Source organism: Pinus tabuliformis, chromosome 3_1 (genome assembly GCF_031772625.1).
Source record: "Pinus tabuliformis cultivar Carrire ecotype Pingquan chromosome 3_1, CPIR1, whole genome shotgun sequence".
Lineage (NCBI taxonomy): Eukaryota > Viridiplantae > Streptophyta > Pinopsida > Pinales > Pinaceae > Pinus > Pinus tabuliformis.
The window spans coordinates 55310752-55329583 of NC_142301.1; the positions used below are offsets into that span (position 1 = coordinate 55310752).

General features: G+C 37.5%; 1 protein-coding gene across 2 annotated transcripts in view; it reads left to right on the forward strand.

The window, feature by feature from the left end:
* The window catches only part of LOC149185742 (uncharacterized), a 552948-nt gene that overhangs the window by 455879 nt on the left and 78237 nt on the right, over positions 1-18832 (forward strand). For both annotated transcript variants that reach the window (XM_089410789.1, XM_089410788.1), the window contains one exon: positions 2107-2208. In XM_089410789.1, the coding sequence (XP_089266915.1) occupies positions 2107-2208 (102 nt within the window). The remainder of the gene's footprint in view (positions 1-2106; positions 2209-18832) is intronic.

The window sequence follows — 18832 nt, forward strand, 5'->3', positions numbered from 1 at the left end:
AAAGTTGTACTTGTCAACTAAGTGTAACCATTACAACAAATAATATCTAACATGAAATGAAATGTTATAAAATGAAATGAAATGAAACAACTTTCAACTTTCACAAAGCATCATATTGATAATTCATTACTAATGAGTTATAATTGCCAACTTCAAACTTCAAACTTAAATTGTCATATATTGCTTACAAAAAATATCATAATAAATATGAAAGAGTCAATAGTTATAAAACTACTAGAAACTAGAAAAGACAAGTAAATCTATTATCTTTTGGTAATGCTTGGGCCTCTTGCCGCCATGAGAAATGTCTAATTTTTAAGTGTTGTTGGAAAATCAGGATCTTTGTCATTAATATCACCCTCTAAGCATTAATATCCAGAGGTATCTTTGTCATTACCTCTGGATCTGTATAGGGATCTTTGTCATTAATATCACCGTCTAAGCATTAACATAAGATAGAAAAAGCATAGCATGTCAAGTCAAGAATTTGTTTGAGTGATGCGTACAATTTTAGGAGGGTCATGATAGAGGAGTTCGACAACCAATGTCACTAACATCAAGGTACATAGAGGGATTGGTGTTCTTGATTAAATACGAGTTCCATACCCTAATACATGACAAAATCCAATGGAAACATTGCAATCCTGATTCCTGAAAAACTGATAAGTCTACTGGATTTTGAATGAGATCTAAAATTCTACTTTCTCCATATGAAATCCAATGAGGTCGGAACCACTCTCAAACATCCTGAGTCATTTCATGGTAATATTTACTTTAAGAATTTAACATTACCATGAATCACATATCAATACTAGGGCCATAGGCTTGATCATTGGGCTGCCCCACTCAAAACTTATTTGTTTCCTTGAAAAAAATTTGCATTTGGAATATTACTTCAAAAAAATTTTGCAAAAAAGACTAAATGCTCCCGAAAAACCAGGGAGTGTTTTTTTTCGCAGGGGGCGCTCTCCCGAAATCACTCTCTTTTCGGGAGTGATCTCGGGACCACGCTCCCGATTAGCCCCTGAGTCGCTCCCGCCCGAAGTGCGAATTGGGAGCGGGGGCGTGAGGGCGGGGGGGCGCGCCCCCGCAACCCTGTCTGAGATAATGAATTAAACATTATGTGGGGGTGTAAGGAATAATGCTTAATTGCTATGTATTCCTAGCATTTGTCCTTTTTCGTAGATATGAGATAGGAACTTTTAATTGGGTTAATGGGTTATGAAAGTCTTGTACATATATTATTTCATTTTGTAGCAACACCACCATTCATGTGTTCTTTTTTCATAGGTGCCCTTGTTTTCCATATCTAGCATATTTCACACACGTGAGCAACTCCCACTTGTGAGGTATCAATTCTTTTTTTGGGTTTTGAAAATGCTGAATATATGACTTCATAAAGAAAATAAATACAACAGGGCACAGACAATTACATCACTTGAACAACAGGGGTACTAGTAAAAATCTCACCCTAAAGAGGCCAAAAAGTTACTTTTTAGGTGTCATTTTTGTAGGTATAACGCTCCCCTTCCTTAAATTCTCCACAGTTGTATAAATAGGCTCATATACTTCATTGTCATTTGATATGAGTTGGAGTTTTGTTGTCAAATTTTCTTTATCTTTTGAAAATGTTGTATATATTACTTAATAAAGCAAATAAGTACAAAATGACATAGAAAATTACATCACTTGAATTACAGTCCCTCCCTTGGATTCTCCACACTTGTATAAGTAGGCTCGTTTACTCCATTATCGTATGTTATGATTGAGAATTTTCTTGTCATGCTCATTTTGTGAGAGCTTGTATGAGATTTTTTGAATGAATAGAAGAAACTTTCTTGCCTGTAAAATTTCAGTATGTCAGGTGTAGCTCATAATGTTCATTTCAAATGGACTGACAAGAAAGATCTATTCATCTGAAAACTGCAAAAAATCATGTCATACTTTGGGTGTAATTAACACTAATGAATTGAGCTACAGTTCATGTTTGGAAAGTGAATTGTTAGAGATGAATGTTTTCAAATTCAATATCTAATGCTTGTTAGTATATTAGTTTCATTAAATACATATGGGAAAATGCTAAGACTTCTATGCTGGTGTTTGAAGAATATTTCAGATTCATCAGATTACAAGTATGGAACTGGGCCATTGGCCCTTGTAAGATTTCTTCAAGAAATTTCTTTTGTGCCTGGTCAGGAGGATGAGATGGTAAGGGGATTCAACCTTCTTAATTTGGGACTGCTTTTCTTTTCTTTGTTTGTAGCTTCTTAGTGTATGCTCTGAAATTTATCTTAAGGTGGAGGCAAGTTTATCGTGTTTAGAGTAAACTAAAAATTGGGTGGATTAGGGATCTTATTTTGCACACATAAAGCTGTTTTAGGTGGAATAAAAACTTGAAATTCTTGAGATTCAGTTGCTTCTAAAATGTTTCAGTCTTTAGGTTTCCAAGAAATAGAAAAATGGAAAATAGAGTTAATAATAGTAAATGAAACTCAATTCTCAATTATCAGATTGGGATCCCTTTTATGCATTTAAAAATGGATCAGCATTGCAATATGTCTACTCTGGCATTCTCAAAACACATGAATAACAGATGGACATCAAGTTTCAACAAACAGATTATGGCAAGGATCTAAGAATCAATTCACATGTTCATAACTTCCTATGTGGTCAGGAAGTAATTCCTTTTATGTTTGCTAGTCATCATTGAGCTCCAACTGAACACTGACCAGATGGTTTATATTTGTTTGCTAGAAATTCTTGTGGTTATAGACATATTTGCAGGGGTAACTTACAGGGATGTCAAAGGTACACACCTTATTTTTTTCCTTTGCTTGAGAATGGTTGAGCAAATTGGTCCTTCTTGATGGATCACATGGTTGATGCTTTTGGTAATCTTGGTTGTTTTCTTGGTGATAATGTGCTCTTTGGTGGTGCTGGATGATGATGATGATGATCTTTAGTGCTCACTTGATGATTATGCTAGTGCTTCATGATATTGCTCCTTTGTATGGACGCTTGGTCAGGGTAATATTGTTGTGATCATCTTGGAGGAGAACCTGTTAGATATTGTAATGATGATTTCATTAATATATTAATTATAATATAATAAAGTAAGTCATATGTAACGAGTAACATTTATGTTATACTTAATTATAAAATTAGGGAACAGGTTCATAATGAGAATAACAGAGTTAGAAAAATCAAGAACACTGCAAATTAAAAATCCTCTACAATGGAGAGATTTTATTAGATCTGCTATTGGATCAAACACATAAAGTATTTCGTATATATAGCAATGGAAAAGGTGCAGTGGATAAATATTACATTAGGGAGGATAAAGACTCCTACGTGAGTTTACAACTCACACTAGCTATCTACATTGGAAATGATGATGATGATGATGATGATGTTTCAAGTCATCATCATCCCCGTCTGGGCTTTGGTACAAGTTACAAGACAACGTCCATCAGGAAGGAGCAAGGCCAGCCTGGGGGCGTCCTGGGTACTCTAGGGTACATCATCAATCCTGTTAATACCCCGACTTTCTAGCTCAACATTTCAACATTTGGAGGTGTATGAGGTGTCATCAATCCATGTGAGGAGTGCTCAATGCCCAACACTCATCTCTCTGTAGGCTACGTTGTTGCAGCAAGGCCATAAGTGCTCTCATGCTGAGCTGGATGTCCTCTTCAAGGTGCTAGAGAGGTGTCTGTTGACCACTACTGGTCAACTACCCATGCAGTACACCCCCCTTTTCTTTGCAAAAAGGGGCAGCACCTGATCAGCGTTTCCGTGCCATCCTGCAGTCATCAGCAGCTTGATCATTTTGATTGTAAACCCAGTCTGCATGTATGAATTGTAAATAATCTTAGCAGACATGAGTCGTGTATGTGTATTGCCTAGGTGGACCTAACTTTCTAGTGGTAATCTACGTCCCGGAAGGTTTTTCGTCTCACCGATCCATGGATCGGCAGAGTTTTCCTTCAAACCTGACCCCAAAGCCGGGATGCATTTTGTCATTAGAGCTTTAGGAGAATCCTAGTGTGTTGATCTGCTAGATTATAGTTGTGTCGCAGAACTGGGTGTTTTGTGAGGGTCTGTATTAAGTGGGTTTGTCCCCTTGAGATGTAAATTATAAAAAGTCATCATGAAATGTGTCTTGAGGGTTGAAAATTTTTAAATCCCTTCGTGAGTCCTAAGTCCTAGGTCCTAGGTGATGTTTCCAAAGGCTTAGTTCGATGATCCATTTAAAAAATGAAATAAAATAATAAAATAAATATAAATTAAGAAATTTTAAAATTTTTAAAATGAAATAAAATAATAAATAATAAAAAAATTAAAAATTTAAAAAATGAAATAAATAAAAAATAATAAAAAATTTAAAAATTTAAAAATTTAAAAATTTAAAATATGAAATAAATAAAAAAAATAATAATAAAAATTTAAAAAAATAAAGCAAAAGCCCTAACTAATAAAATAATAATATTTTAAGTGAATAAATCGACGGATGAGATCAAAAGATGTCTTGATCCTCATCAACGGTCGAGATCATTTCTACATGGATCATTCGAACTAGCTGTTGGGATCATTTCCTTTATATAGGGTCTTAGGTGGTCATTTCAGATCAATTGGATCTGTGAGTCTAAGACTGAAGAAGCTCTCTTGTAAATCTGTTTCTGGTTAATAAAGGAAGACTTTGGGGTCCATATCTTGCTGGTGTTACTCTCTTGGAATGCTGTGAGATCATTTCATTTTCTGCATATGTTATTTTCAGCCATTAATAATAGCTTTTTGTAGAGTATTGTGAGCACAGGTATCTTGTTCACTTGCTGGGGTTTGAGTGCCGTTAGGGTTTCTGAAGTAATGGCAGGTATCTCCATTACTTTCTGAGATCCAGCAGCATTTTTGCCCTCTTTATTGACGGTTGTTTTGAGCTGTGTAGAAAACATCATTGAAGGAAATTTTTGTGGGCGTTCGGGGAAGTTCTCGGCTGAACCAGCCAACTCCCGCAAGCATTTTTTGCTGAGCCCAGTTGGATTTGATCCTGGGTCTATCATTCGGTTTATTTAGCTGATTTGCATGAGATATTTTTCTGAAGTTCTTCACAGTGAAAACCTAAAATTTTTGTTTCTTCAAAATATTTTCGTGCCTATTGCTGAATCTGGCTGTTAAGGGGCCAAATCTGTACATTAATCAGCTGATCTAGGGTTTCAATTTTTTGCTTTATGCAGATTTAAGATTAAGGTTTTGTTTTCTTTTGTTTTTGCAGGTATAGGGTTTTATTTCCTTGAAATTGCAGGCTCTTCATCAAGACTGCCATCTTTTTATTGTTGCATGAGTCATTCTGCTTAAATCCCGTCAAGCAACAATTTATCTATGTTCTGAAAAGCATCATGTGGTCCAGACTGGGGGTGTAGCACCATGCATTTTAGAGGATCCTGCTTGACATCCACATGAGACTGCGTAGCCAGGCTGTAGAATTCATTTGGGCAGATTGCACCCACTTATTTTCTCAAAGATGATGCGTCAGACAGATCTCATGATGTGACTGCAGATTCGCTGCGTATGTAACTGTGGCAGATTTATTTTACCTGAGCCATCAGTCGCACAGCAAATGGCGTAATTTATACGCTGGATTTCTTGGGCAGAGAAACACGTAGAGAGAAGGGTGTGACTACGTGCAGCCGACGAGTAAAGGGTTTCGGTGTGGTATCAGTGAAAGTTGCCACTGTATTAATGCAAGAAGCTCCTTAAACTGCCGCTACAGCATTACCATCGACTGAGGACAGCCTCGACTCAGACGCATACGCAGAGGTTCATTCATTCAACGAATGCCGGTGTGAGTATCAGCGGAAAATCTCGCAGTCTCATTCACGCAGATGAGCCGGCTCTAGCGCGGGTGGCAACCAAGAATTTGTCGATTTTCTGCAGAGGTATGCTGTCTTCACGGTAAGCCAGGTAATTTCTTTCACGTATCTACAAAAAATTGATTCAAAGCGGCCACGACTGCATATCACTACATATCAGGTAAATCCCTCTGCTGTCGATCGTGCTTTCATCGAAGGTTTCGTTCATGTCCCCCGCGGTTTGTCTCTTTAAAATTTTGACTCAGTTTCTCATGCAATCGTTTGAATGTAATATGCGTGTAGAGTCATAAGCGTAACTCGACTGTGCGTTTTTTTTTTGTTTTCGTTAGGTTATATTTCAGCGTTTTTTTTTTAGATTTGAGTTGGGTGCATATAAAAACAAACAAAAAAAAATTATTATGTTAGACTTAGGTTTATGCTTTTGTATAATTAACATTTTAGTTTTCATTTAAAATAGATTTTTATTTTATGTTTTAGATTTTTCTTAGATTTCAATTTATTTTTTAAAGTTTAGTTTAGAGTTAAGCTTAGTTTTAATTTTTGTTTTAATTAGATTTTATGTTTAAAATTTTTTTCATAAATTTTAGATTTAGATTTTTTTTGTGACATAAAAAATAAAACAATTAAAAAAAAAGATTTAAAAAATTTTGAAAAAGTATAAAAAAATTTTGTGGAAAATTCTCTTCGTCAGATCCAGTCATTTTCGGGAATTGTCATATCTTTCATGCTGAGATCTAGATTTTCAGGTCGAGATGCGAAATTGATATCTGGTTAATGGTTTATGATTCGTGGTGGTTTAAAGCATTTTTTATTTTTTGAAAATTCTCAATTGCTGGATATTGTTTTGGTCATTCTAAGAGCATTGTGATTTAGCTGATGATAGATGATTGTTGTTCATGGTCCATATTTTTTATATCATTTAACAAGTAATCGTTTTAACCACAATCTCTTAAGGCACTGGTCTGCTAAATTAATCAAATCATTCTAGTGCTTTTCATATCGTGTCTCGTGTCTCCCAACCAACTGGTCGACAGTTGGTCTCATCATCTCTCAGGGACTACCCCCCTTAGCCGCGGGAGACAGGCTTAAACGGAGGGATCGGGGATCAGAGTGACAGCCCCCGGTCTGAGCGTTGTCGTGTCAATCCGCGCGACAACATTTTTTGGCGCCGTTGCCGGGGATAGAGTTTTTCTGTCCTTGGTGTTTCAACATCTTTTCATCATTCATCGTTCATCTGTCTATCATTCGTTTGAGCCGGCAACGCCAACATTTTTTGGCGCCGTTGCCGGGGATACTTTTTCTCGGTGTTTCAAACGACAAATCATTTTTCTCATTTCTTATCTCTTCATCTGGCCCGGCAACGCCAACATTTTTTGGCGCCGTTGCCGGGGACAGAGTTTTTCTGTTCCTGGAGTTTCATCGACATTCATCTTCTTATATTTCCCATCTCTCATTTTGAGCTGGCAAATTCAACCTTTTGGGTTATCATTTGGATCTTTTATTGCCTTATTTTTCGCCATATCAGTAGCATCTCTTCGGTTTGTTTCTTGTTTGGGTGGCGACTCCACTTTCTCATTTTTCCCAGACAAGAAGCTTTCCTCATATTTGCTTGTGGTTACTTTTTGGATCCTAGAACCAGATTCAATGTTCAAGTGGCGACTCCACTTCTTTCATCTCTTAATTTTCTTGAGCAGAAATCTCTTTCTATCATCCATTTGATCCCTTACTGTTCATCATGGATTATTCATGTAAACCATGTCATTTTACTGATAATCTCCATGATCTTCCGAAAGAGGCCATTTCTAAATTATTTAAGTTTTCGGGTGGTAATTCGGTCACTGTTAAACAACATTTAAACATGTTTACTTGTGTAATGATCTTATATTGTAGATTTCCTCAATATAATAATGAAGATTTCAAGATGCGTCTATTTGTCCATTCTTTAGAGGGTGATGCCTTGAATTGGTTTAATAATTTTCCTAATGATTTTTTCACTTCTTTACAAGACATTCTCAATGCTTTTAAAGATAGATATGATAGTCCAAACAGCTTGCCTTCTACCTCTAAAATTGTGCAAACGAAAGAAAGTGATCTTGTAAAAAATCCAGCTGTTGAAGACGATTCATCATGTCAGAATGTGTCATCCCCCGGAAATATTACAGATCAAGTTCATGATAGTGAAAAATCAGGGACAAATGACAATGAAAGGGAAGAGCAAAAGCAAATTTTACGAGATCTAATGATGCTGGTGAGAAATATGGAAATCAATCAAACTAATTATGTCAATGATGTGAAAATTTTATGCACCCACCTGGAAAAACGTAATAGGGAGATTGAGGTCACGCAAAATCAGCATGCTAAAGAAATTGAGGCCATGAAAACTAAATATGAAACAGAAATTGGAAACATGCATAGCAAGATGTCAGTCTTAGAGGAAAATATGGTGACCATGAAAGCTGATCATGATAGGGAAATTGACTCTATGCAAAACAAGTTACTAACTATGGAAGAGGAAATGACTATCATGACGTTCAATCATAATAATCAGTTGGCTGACATGCAAGCGAATCATAAAGAAGAAATAAATTTCATGCAGCGTTACTTGATGGACATTAAGGAAAAGAACAATAAAGTGATAAAAGACATGGAAGAACATCATGCCAGACAAATCAGAGCTATAAAAGTTGAACACTCTAGTCAGATGGATGCCATCAAAATACAGGTTCAAAAGTTTCAACAATGGTCAGAGGATAAGAGAAACCAGGGGACATCAACAGATCGGGAGCCTTCTCATTTGCTACAACAAGTTCCATCTTATTATGAGGAGGTTATTGATTCGATTGAAAGATGGTTAATTGAAGGTGATCCGGATAGACTTAAGAATGATAAAGATCAGATGCGGGCTAAAGAAAGACATATCACGCATACTTCATCTGATAGTTTTGAAACAGAAAGTTCCAGGTCATCAGTAATTCAACCTGCCAGAAAGAAAAAACGTAAGAGAAAGAAAATAAGAAGAAGATTTGATGCATCAGACGGCCGTGAGCAGCTTGAATTTTGGATAGGAAAGAGTCCTACCATATGCAAAATTGGACATGGCACATCCGACAAGCAGCCGACAGATTTGCCTAAAAGCAGGCAAATGCTCAGTATACACTATATTGAACACATCTGATGCCATGGGGCATCCTTTGTATCGTATTTCTAACCCTACTCCTTGTTTTTTCCGCATTTTCGTTTCTGCTTTAGATAGTTAATAAATGAAGAGCTTTTATCTTTATTGTGCTTAATGTATATGATGATTTTGGATGGACGCTACTTATTTTTGTGTTGTATGGATGCAGATTCTGGATTCTCACATTCCTGCAAGCAGCAACGTGTCCCCAAGTAGAGCCAGATGTTGACCACTACTGGTCAACTACCCATGCAGTACACCCCCCTTTTCTTTGCAAAAAGGGGCAGCACCTGATCAGCGTTTCCGTGCCATCCTGCAGTCATCAGCAGCTTGATCATTTTGATTGTAAACCCAGTCTGCATGTATGAATTGTAAATAATCTTAGCAGACATGAGTCGTGTATGTGTATTGCCTAGGTGGACCTAACTTTCTAGTGGTAATCTACGTCCCGGAAGGTTTTTCGTCTCACCGATCCATGGATCGGCAGAGTTTTCCTTCAAACCTGACCCCAAAGCCGGGATGCATTTTGTCATTAGAGCTTTAGGAGAATCCTAGTGTGTTGATCTGCTAGATTATAGTTGTGTCGCAGAACTGGGTGTTTTGTGAGGGTCTGTATTAAGTGGGTTTGTCCCCTTGAGATGTAAATTGTAAAAAGTCATCATGAAATGTGTCTTGAGGGTTGAAAATGTTTTAAATCCCCTCGTGAGTCCTAAGTCCTAGGTCCTAGGTGATGTTTCCGAAGGCTTAGTTCGATGATCCATTTAAAAAATGAAATAAAATAATAAAATAAATAAAAATTAAGAAATTTAAAAATTTTAAAAATGAAATAAAATAATAAATAATAAAAAATTTAAAAATTTAAAAAATGAAATAAATAAAAAATTTAAAAAATGAAATAAATAAAAAAAAATAATAAAAAATTAAAAAAATAAAGCAAAAACCCTAACTAATAAAATAATAATATTTTAAGTGAATAAATCGACGGATGAGATCAAGAGATGTCTTGATCCTCATCAACGGTCGAGATCATTTCTACATGGATCATTCGAACTAGCCGTTGGGATCATTTCCTTTATATAGGGTCTTAGGTGGTCATTTCAGATCAATTGGATCTGTGAGTCTAAGACTGAAGAAGCTCTCTTGTAAATCTGTTTCTGGTTAATAAAGGAAGACTTTGGGGTCCATATCTTGCTGGTGTTACTCTCTTGGAATGCTGTGAGATCATTTCATTTTCTGCATATGTTATTTTCAGCCATTAATAATAGCTTTTTGTAGAGTATTGTGAGCACAAGTATCTTGTTCACTTGCTGGGGTTTGAGTGTCGTTAGGGTTTCTGAAGTAATGGCAGGTATTTCCATTACTTTCTGAGATCCAGCAACATTTTTGCCCTCTTTATTGACGGTTGTTTTGAGCTGTGCAGAAAACATCATTGAAGGAAATTTTTGTGGGTGTTCGGGGAAGTTCTCGGCTGACCCAGCCAACTCCCGCAAGCATTTTTTGCTGAGCCCAGTTGGATTTGATCCTGGGTCTATCATTCGGTTTATTTAGCTGATTTGCATGAGATATTTTTCTGAAGTTCTTCACGGTGAAAACCTAAAATTTCTGTTTCTTCAAAATATTTCCGTGCCTATTGCTGAATCTGGCTGTTAAGGGGCCAAATCTGTACATTAATCAGCTGATCTAGGGTTTCAATTTTTTGCTTTATGCAGATTTAATTAAGGTTTTGTTTTCTTTTGTTTTTGCAGGTATAGGGTTTTATTTCCTTGAAATTGCAGGCTCTTCATCAAGACTGCCATCTTTTTATTGTTGCATGAGTCATTCTGCGTAATCCCGTCAAGCAACAATTTATCTATGTTCTGAAAAGCATCATGTGGTCCAGACTGGGGGTGTAGCACCATGCATTTTAGAGGATCCTGCTTGACATCCACATGAGACTGCGTAGCCAGGCTGTAGAATTCATCTGGACAGATTGCACCCACCCATTTTCTCAAGGATGATGCGTCACAGACAGATCTCATGATGTGATTGCAGATTCGCTGCATATTTAACTGTGGCAGATTTATTTTACCTGAGCCGTCAGTCGCACAGCAAATGGCGTAATTTATACGCTGGATTTTTGGGCAGAGAAACACGCAGAGAGAAGGGCGTGACTACGTGCAGCCGACGAGTAAAGGGTTTCGGTGTGGTATCAGTGAAAGTTGCCACTGCATTCATGCAAGAAGCTCCTTAAACTGCCGCTACAACATTACCATCGACTGAGGACGGCCTCGACTCAGATGCATACGCAGAGGTTCATTCATTCTGCGAATGCCGGTGTGAGTATCAGCGGAAAATCTCGCAGTCTCATTCACGCAGATGAGCCGGCTCTAGCGCGGGTGGCAACCAAGAATTTGTCGATTTTCTGCAGAGGTATGTTGTCTTCACGGTAAGCCAGGTAATTTCTTTCACGTATCTACAAAAAATTGATTCAAAGCCGCCACGACTGCATATCACTACATATCAGGTAAATCCCTCTGCTGTCGACCGTGCTTTCATCGAAGGTTTTGTTCATGTCCCCCGCGGTTTGTCTCTTTAAAATTTTGACTCAGTTTCTCATGCAATCGTTTGAATGTAATATGCGTGTAGAGTCATAAGCGTAACTCGACTGTGCGTTTTTTTTTTGTTTTCGTTAGGTTATATTTCAGCGTTTTTTTTTAGATTTGAGTTGGGTGCATATAAAAACAAACAAAAAAAAAAAATTATTATGTTAGACTTAGGTTTATGCTTTTGTATAATTAACGTTTTAGTTTTCATTTAAAATAGATTTTTATTTTATGTTTTAGATTTTTCTTAGATTTCAATTTATTTTTTAAAGTTTAGTTTAGAGTTAAGCTTAGTTTTAATTTTTGTTTTAATTAGATTTTATGTTTAAAATTTTTTTCATAAATTTTAGATTTAGATTTTTTTATGACATAAAAAATAAAAAAATTAAAAAAAAAGATTTAAAAAATTTTGAAAAAGTATAAAAAATTTTTGTGGAAAATTCTCTTCGTCAGATCTAGTCATTTTCGGGAATTGTCATATCTTTCATGCTGAGATCTAGATTTTCAGGTCGAGATGCGAAATTGATATCTGGTTAATGGTTTATGATTCGTGGTGGTTTAAAGCATTTATTTTTTTTTGAAAATTCTCAATTGCTGGATATCGTTTTGGTCATTCTAAGAGCATTGTGATTTAGCTGATGATAGATGATTGTTGTTCATGGTCCATATTTTTTATATCATTTAACAAGTAATCGTTTTAACCACAATCTCTTAAGGCACTGGTCTGCTAAATTAATCAAATCATTCTAGTGCTATTCATATCGCGTCTCGTGTCTCCCAACCAACTGGTCGACAGTTGGTCTCATCATCTCTCAGGGACTACCCCCCTTAGCCGCGGGAGACAGGCTTAAACGGAGGGATCGGGGATCAGAGTGACAGCCCCCGGTCTGAGCGTTGTCGTGTCAATCCGCGCGACAACAGTGTCAATCCCTTCCTCCCTTATTTTGCAATAACTTTGCCAGCTCTAAGAAAGCGATAGGAACATTCACTTTAGTTAATGCCTTTCCCAAATCAACACTCAAAGAGGTATCATTAGTCTTTTGGGTTGGTTTGGGATTGGGGTTTCCATTACTAAAGGACAAAGGTTCTCTTGCCCAATTCTTTGGGGGGACCTCATTGCTACTTTCCTCCATGTTTTCTGATTGCTTGTTTCTCATAGCATACTACACACCCTTAAATCTATCCCTTGTCTCAACAACATTAACATGTTCTTTAGGATTCCTGGCATTTCATCTAATCATCTCATGATGTTGTCGTTGGGCAACAGGGAAAGTTGTATTTGGAAAGGAAGTTAAAGGACAAGAGTCATTTATGAAATTCAAATGCTTTAATCTTTCCTCCTCCTTAACTTGGTGGTGAGGGCAATCTTCTTCATTGTGAAAGTCATTGCAATATGGACACCAAGGGATCCCTTCCTGATTTATCATGTTAGTTGGGGCAAGAGTTTTAGGTATACTTTATTGGGGGAAAACTCTTCCACCACTTGGGCTTGGGATCATTCTTAGGACCTTGTCATTTGTACTAAGGCTTAGGTGTTGAAAGAAGTTGTCATTCATGTCAAAGGTTGTTCAAATGAAAGAGAAAGTTACATATTCAAATAGCACATTTTGAAATATTGTTTTTGGATTTTTGATGCCCCATTTGGATACCCTATCTTTGAATGCATTTTTACTCCATTTACCTAGCTCAAATGGAAGCATAACATATATGGTTGGAAAGCTTATTCTAAGACCTTTCCAATGGTATATGACACTCCCTCTAACTCCTCATAGTTGAGGAGAAATGATTTTTCAAATATTCACTATACATTATGCCAGTTGCACAAGCCAATCTATCCAGTGGACAAGTCGGCCCAATATAGACCCCAAATGCACTATAAATAGACGCGAGAAGGAGAATATCAAGTCACTTTCTCAAGCAAGTTTGAATCTATTCAAACAAGCAAAGAAAAGGAGTTATGCGGTTCATACTGTTGAAATGTGTAACTAGGTTCGGTGTTCATAATGTCTATTGTAATCATGATTTTATATATTTGATATTAAAGAGAAAAAAAAATTATTATTGTCATTCTTCATGCAGGGGTTTCATGCTCAAGATGAATTCATTTATAGGTCAAGCATCCATTGAGTGCTTCTAGGGCTTGTCATTGAGTCAACAAGTTAAAAGAGTCATTGTCATACATGTAAGACCCCTTTGGGCATGTTGTATCTTGTAAAGTCAAAAGTGTCATAAAGACCCTCCAAGACCTTGTCAGACAAGTCGGCCTCATAGAGGTAATTCGTACCCCTGGAAAACCTATATATAAGAGGCATTTGACCTCATTTAAGGCACACATCCAAGACATGCAAAGAAGCAAGAAAAAGAGTTCGATCTTGAAAGGAAGAAGTCCTAAGGCAAGTGTTTGGTCTAAAATGCGGATGCAAATCAGAGTTCAATTAATGTCAACCCGGGAAGGTAAACTTAGAAGTACCACCTATAGGTCTAGAAAGATTTCTAATTTGTCTGAGATCTATTGGTTCCCTTACAAGAACACATTTGCCAAGATCTCTTTCAACAACTAAACAGACTAGAGAGATTCCTAATTTGTCCAAGATCTATTGGTTCTCTTACAAGAGCACATGAATTTTAGGATTCCCTCCAATATTAGAACATCTAACAAAAACTTAAAAGCTGAAATGAAATAAAAACATAAATTAGATAATACCTAAAATAAGCATGCAAGTGAGGCCATGGGGGCCCTCCATAACTCCACAAGCACACCACTTCAAAGGAGACTCAAATGTAGAAGCAACAAAATCAAAGTATGATTCTTTATTTCAAAATCTCCATCATGATGTACAAACCAACTTTAAGATTACAAATTGAACTCTAAGATTACAAATGGAGGAGATTGTACTCCTATTTATACAATGGGATGAGATAACAAACTCTTAATGATGATCCACTAATCTCTCTTTAGTTCCATACATCTCTCAACCATCTAGACACATAACCACCTTTTGTCCTTGATCTTCTCCATGAGGCTTATCTTATCAAATTCGAATTTGATCATTCAAGGCCACATAAAGGTATCTTGGAAGCTTCCTTTGTGCCTACACATGTCACAAAAACAATCCACTCTCCATATATGAAGTAAAATATATTATTTTCTAATATTTAATCAAGATTTTTTCTTAAAAATGCTTGAAAATAAATAATATTTGGAAGATATAAATGAGACCCATTAATGATGAACAATAGGAAAATGAAGTGACATGGTAGTGAATAATGAGTGATATAATGGAAGCATAGGTGAAAAATGTATGGTAATGAGTGATATTTGTATGACATTTTGAAGCCCAACAACAAGCGAAATTCAAGAAGAAAGCTAGAGTCGAGGTTTTTGGGTCTCTCTCTCTCTCTCTTAGGTGCAACAAAATTCTGAAGTTGCTAGGTAAAAGTTGTTGGAAAATTGTTGGAGGATGCAGTCGCTGGAAAGTTGTTGGAGGACGAAGTTGCTAGAAAGTTGTTGGAAGTTGAAGTTGCTAGATAGTTGCTAGAGGTCGAAGTTGTTGGAAAGTTGCTAGAAGTCAAAGTTGTTGGAAAAGTTGTTGGGGTCGAAGTTGCTGCTAGAAAGTCAAAGTTTGTTGCTATAAGTTGTGTAAGGAAAGCTCATCAATAAGGAAGGTTGATTTGGTCATGGAGGGGTCTTTGTCAAGGGTCTTAGGTCTTGAAACTCGTCATTTGAAGATTCTATAAGAAGAGAAGAATTCTTGTGGGTTTTCCTCTCAAGAGGAGAGGTTTTGGCCTTGTTACCACCCAATCTAGCAGGGGCCCTAGGAGGAGTACCTAACGGACAACAACTAGACCAAATGGCAACAACAGAACAAGGACCCATTGTCACCTTAGTCAATGCCACCTGCTCTTTACGGATTTTCACCGATGGGAGGAATTCTAGTATGGAGGAAATCACTTGAATGATAGGATCAATGGAAAGGTATAACGTGATTTCCAAGGCCCATTCAAAGGAGAGGCTCAATTAATGGTTCAAATGCTTAAAGAAAAGTTGAAAGGCTCCCCAAGAAAGACCTATGAATGATCCAAAATGGATCTAACATAGACTTCTAAGTCTATGAATTTTCCTCACAGAGGAAAAATGAAAGTCATTGGATGATTTTGAAAATAGTCGCATTTCGTAGATTGTTTCATTCTGAATCCAACGCAATTTGAATGGGCCAAAATGGACTCCGGATGAAGGAGTTATTGTAAAAAGAAGATTTGCCCAATGTCCTTAGAAAAGGAGGCATTTCTTATTAAATTTGGCCTAAGGGTTAATATTAGCCTTATGCGCTAAAAACCTTTGTTAAGTGCTAAACCTTTATAAAGCACGTTTTACATTGAAAAACACGTGGGCAGTCTCGGCCAGGCGGATCCAAAGAATTTATATAAAACGAGCTAAAACCTTTGAGTTCTAGAAGGAAGGTGGTAAACGGTATTTCGGGCAGGCTCCAGGCGGTAAATGGTATTGATTCCATACACTGGCTGACACGTAGCACACCACAGGAGAGAGAAAACCACTTTTTCGGGCGGGTAATCTCCGTGCAAGTGGGCCACCCGAAATGGTTGACAGCCGTTGGATTGGAGATCGCAGATCAATGGTGGAGATTGAGTGGACTACTTGATGTTTCGGGTTTAGTGCGAACCGTCGGATTAAAAGGTAAATCGACGGACCAGATTAAGTCGCATCGCAATGAACCAAGGGAGAAGAACCGAGACCCATAGCTTAAAGACTTGCGACGAGCGCTTCCATCGTAGCCGTCGGATGGATAAAAGGGATCAACGGTTGTGATTGGATTGGCGATCGGTGAATCCCAAATAAAAAGGGTTGTTGACATATGCGACATGTGATTGGGCCGATAGCGATACGCCGATGTGATCGGCGATCGGTGAATCCCCAATACAAAGGGCCAATGCACATGTGATTGCGATATGCGATAAAGAGTGCGGACCCGATAAGTTTATAAGCGCAATTTCATATAATTTGAAATCTGGATTTACGGGATTTCTTTGTATTTCCGTGTATTTTGGTTTTTGGCCATACGCAATGCGATTTGCGATATTGCGATAGAATGACAGACCCGAGAGGATTATAGGGGTGATTGCATATATTTTGAGTTCCGACTCACGGCTAATGAACATGTTTTCGTGCGTTTGCCTGTGTGTTTCTGTTATATTGCTATTTCCGGCATTAAGGCAAAAGAAAGGCCGCCAGTTCCTTTTCAATTGAAAACTGCTCCTATTCTTAGAGTGCTTCGTGCCACGCTATCAGGGGTGTTGTGGAACAAGAATGCGTTATGGAAAACACAGAGAGCCACAGAGATGGAAAGGAATGATTCCTGATGATTGGGGGCAGGTGAATGGACAGAAGACGCAGAGCCAGAGAAGCTTAAGGGCCGCAAAGCCAGAGAAGCTTAAGAGCAGAGAGCCAGAGAGCCAGAAGGGGGATGGAGCCAGAGAACAACAAAGAGATCAAATGATCAAGCTATTGTTGATATCCAAAGTGTGCTGAAGGCAGAAGAAGGAGTTCCAAAGACAGTTAACAGAATTCTGAGGGAGTTGGTGCAAGCTAGAGCTCAAGATAGCTCAGAGCACTAATTGAAGGAGTCTAGTCCAGAGAAGCCTAGATCTGTCTGCAGAGTAAAGACAGCCAGGGGTAAGATGGTATTCCAAACCCAATGGTTTAGTTGTAAACCATTGGAGTTGATTCAAATACTTGTAAAAGAATTCAGACCATAATCCCAAAGAACCTAATCGAGTTGATTAGAGCTCAAGGAGACGTAGCCCAAGATATCAGGGTGAACTCCATATTATATTGTTGTCTCCTATGGTTTGCTTATTTGCTGCTTTATTTACTGTTATATGCATTTCAATATCAGATAAGCAAATGAACATAAGCACTTAACAGTTAAAGGAAAACAAAATCATACACCTATTTCAAGTCCTTTAATTCCGCAAATTGTCAATCATAAGCATAGATCTTGGGAATATATAAGCTTTGGAGTGGGAGAGGTTCTTGTAAGCTGACAAGAAGCCTTTAGTGCCCCATTTCAGATCAGGTGGTATCGGAGCTGGTTATATTAGAGCATCAAGTTGATTAACCCCACCTTCAAAGAAGGTGATATCAAAACTCAAGTTATACCAGAGCAGGTGATATCAGATCAGGATGCTTGATTGACAGAGCAATCTATATGCTTGTTTGACTTGAAAGGTGTTCAAATAGTAGAAAGAATTTAGTTGTTTGATTGTTTGTAAACTGACTGTTGTTTGAGTTTGCAGAGGTGAAGGGAAAGCTATTGATAAGCTAAATCCAGGAGAGGACAAGAAGGAAGAAGGGCTAAAGGCATTCTCCTTCTCCCAAAGGGCTTCAAAGCAATCCTTGAAGCACAAGAGGTTTGTTGCAAAAGGTTGCTTGAATAAGCTCTTTGTTAATCTTGTTTGAAGTTCTTTTGTTCATTCTGATAATGACAACTTCTACAAGTGAGTCCTCAAATTCTTCTTTCTTCACAAGAGTCTTTGATGAAGACATGAAGCAAGACTTGTTCATCATGATGGATATGGTGAGAGAAATGTATGAGGATGGAAGGAAGAGCATCATACTTCGAGAGTAGTTGAATTCCATGAAGGAAGAGAAGCAGTTGCTTTTTGACAAATTGCAGGAAATGGGGAGGCAACTTCATATTGCAAATATGAACCTGGAAAGGATGCATGAGTTGGAGACACAACTCTTTGTTGCCAAAGAAGCCTTGGTCAAGTATCAGCGTTAAGAAGAGGTAAACAATCCTGTTTGTCTTCAAATTCTTCTAAGAATATTTATGTTGGTTCTTTTGAAAAACATACCAGAGGCATAGAGTCCAAGTTAATGTCTAAGATGCGCTATGAAGGAAAAGGCTTGGGCAAACATGCACAAGGTATTGTTGAGCCAATAATGGTTGAGGAAAGGCCTAAGTATTTGGGTCTTGGCTATGGACAGTCTTATGAAGAAAGTTCCAAAGCTGCCATGAAGACCATTGAAACAGTTCCAAGAAGGAGTTTCATTGCAGGCCTTCTACCTCAAGAGTGTAAAGATTGTATTCATGGGAAATGCAATAGCTTGAAACATCATTTTCAGGAAGAAGGTGTTCATAAGCATACACTTGAACCAGAGAGTTGTGGAAACTCTGAAACCA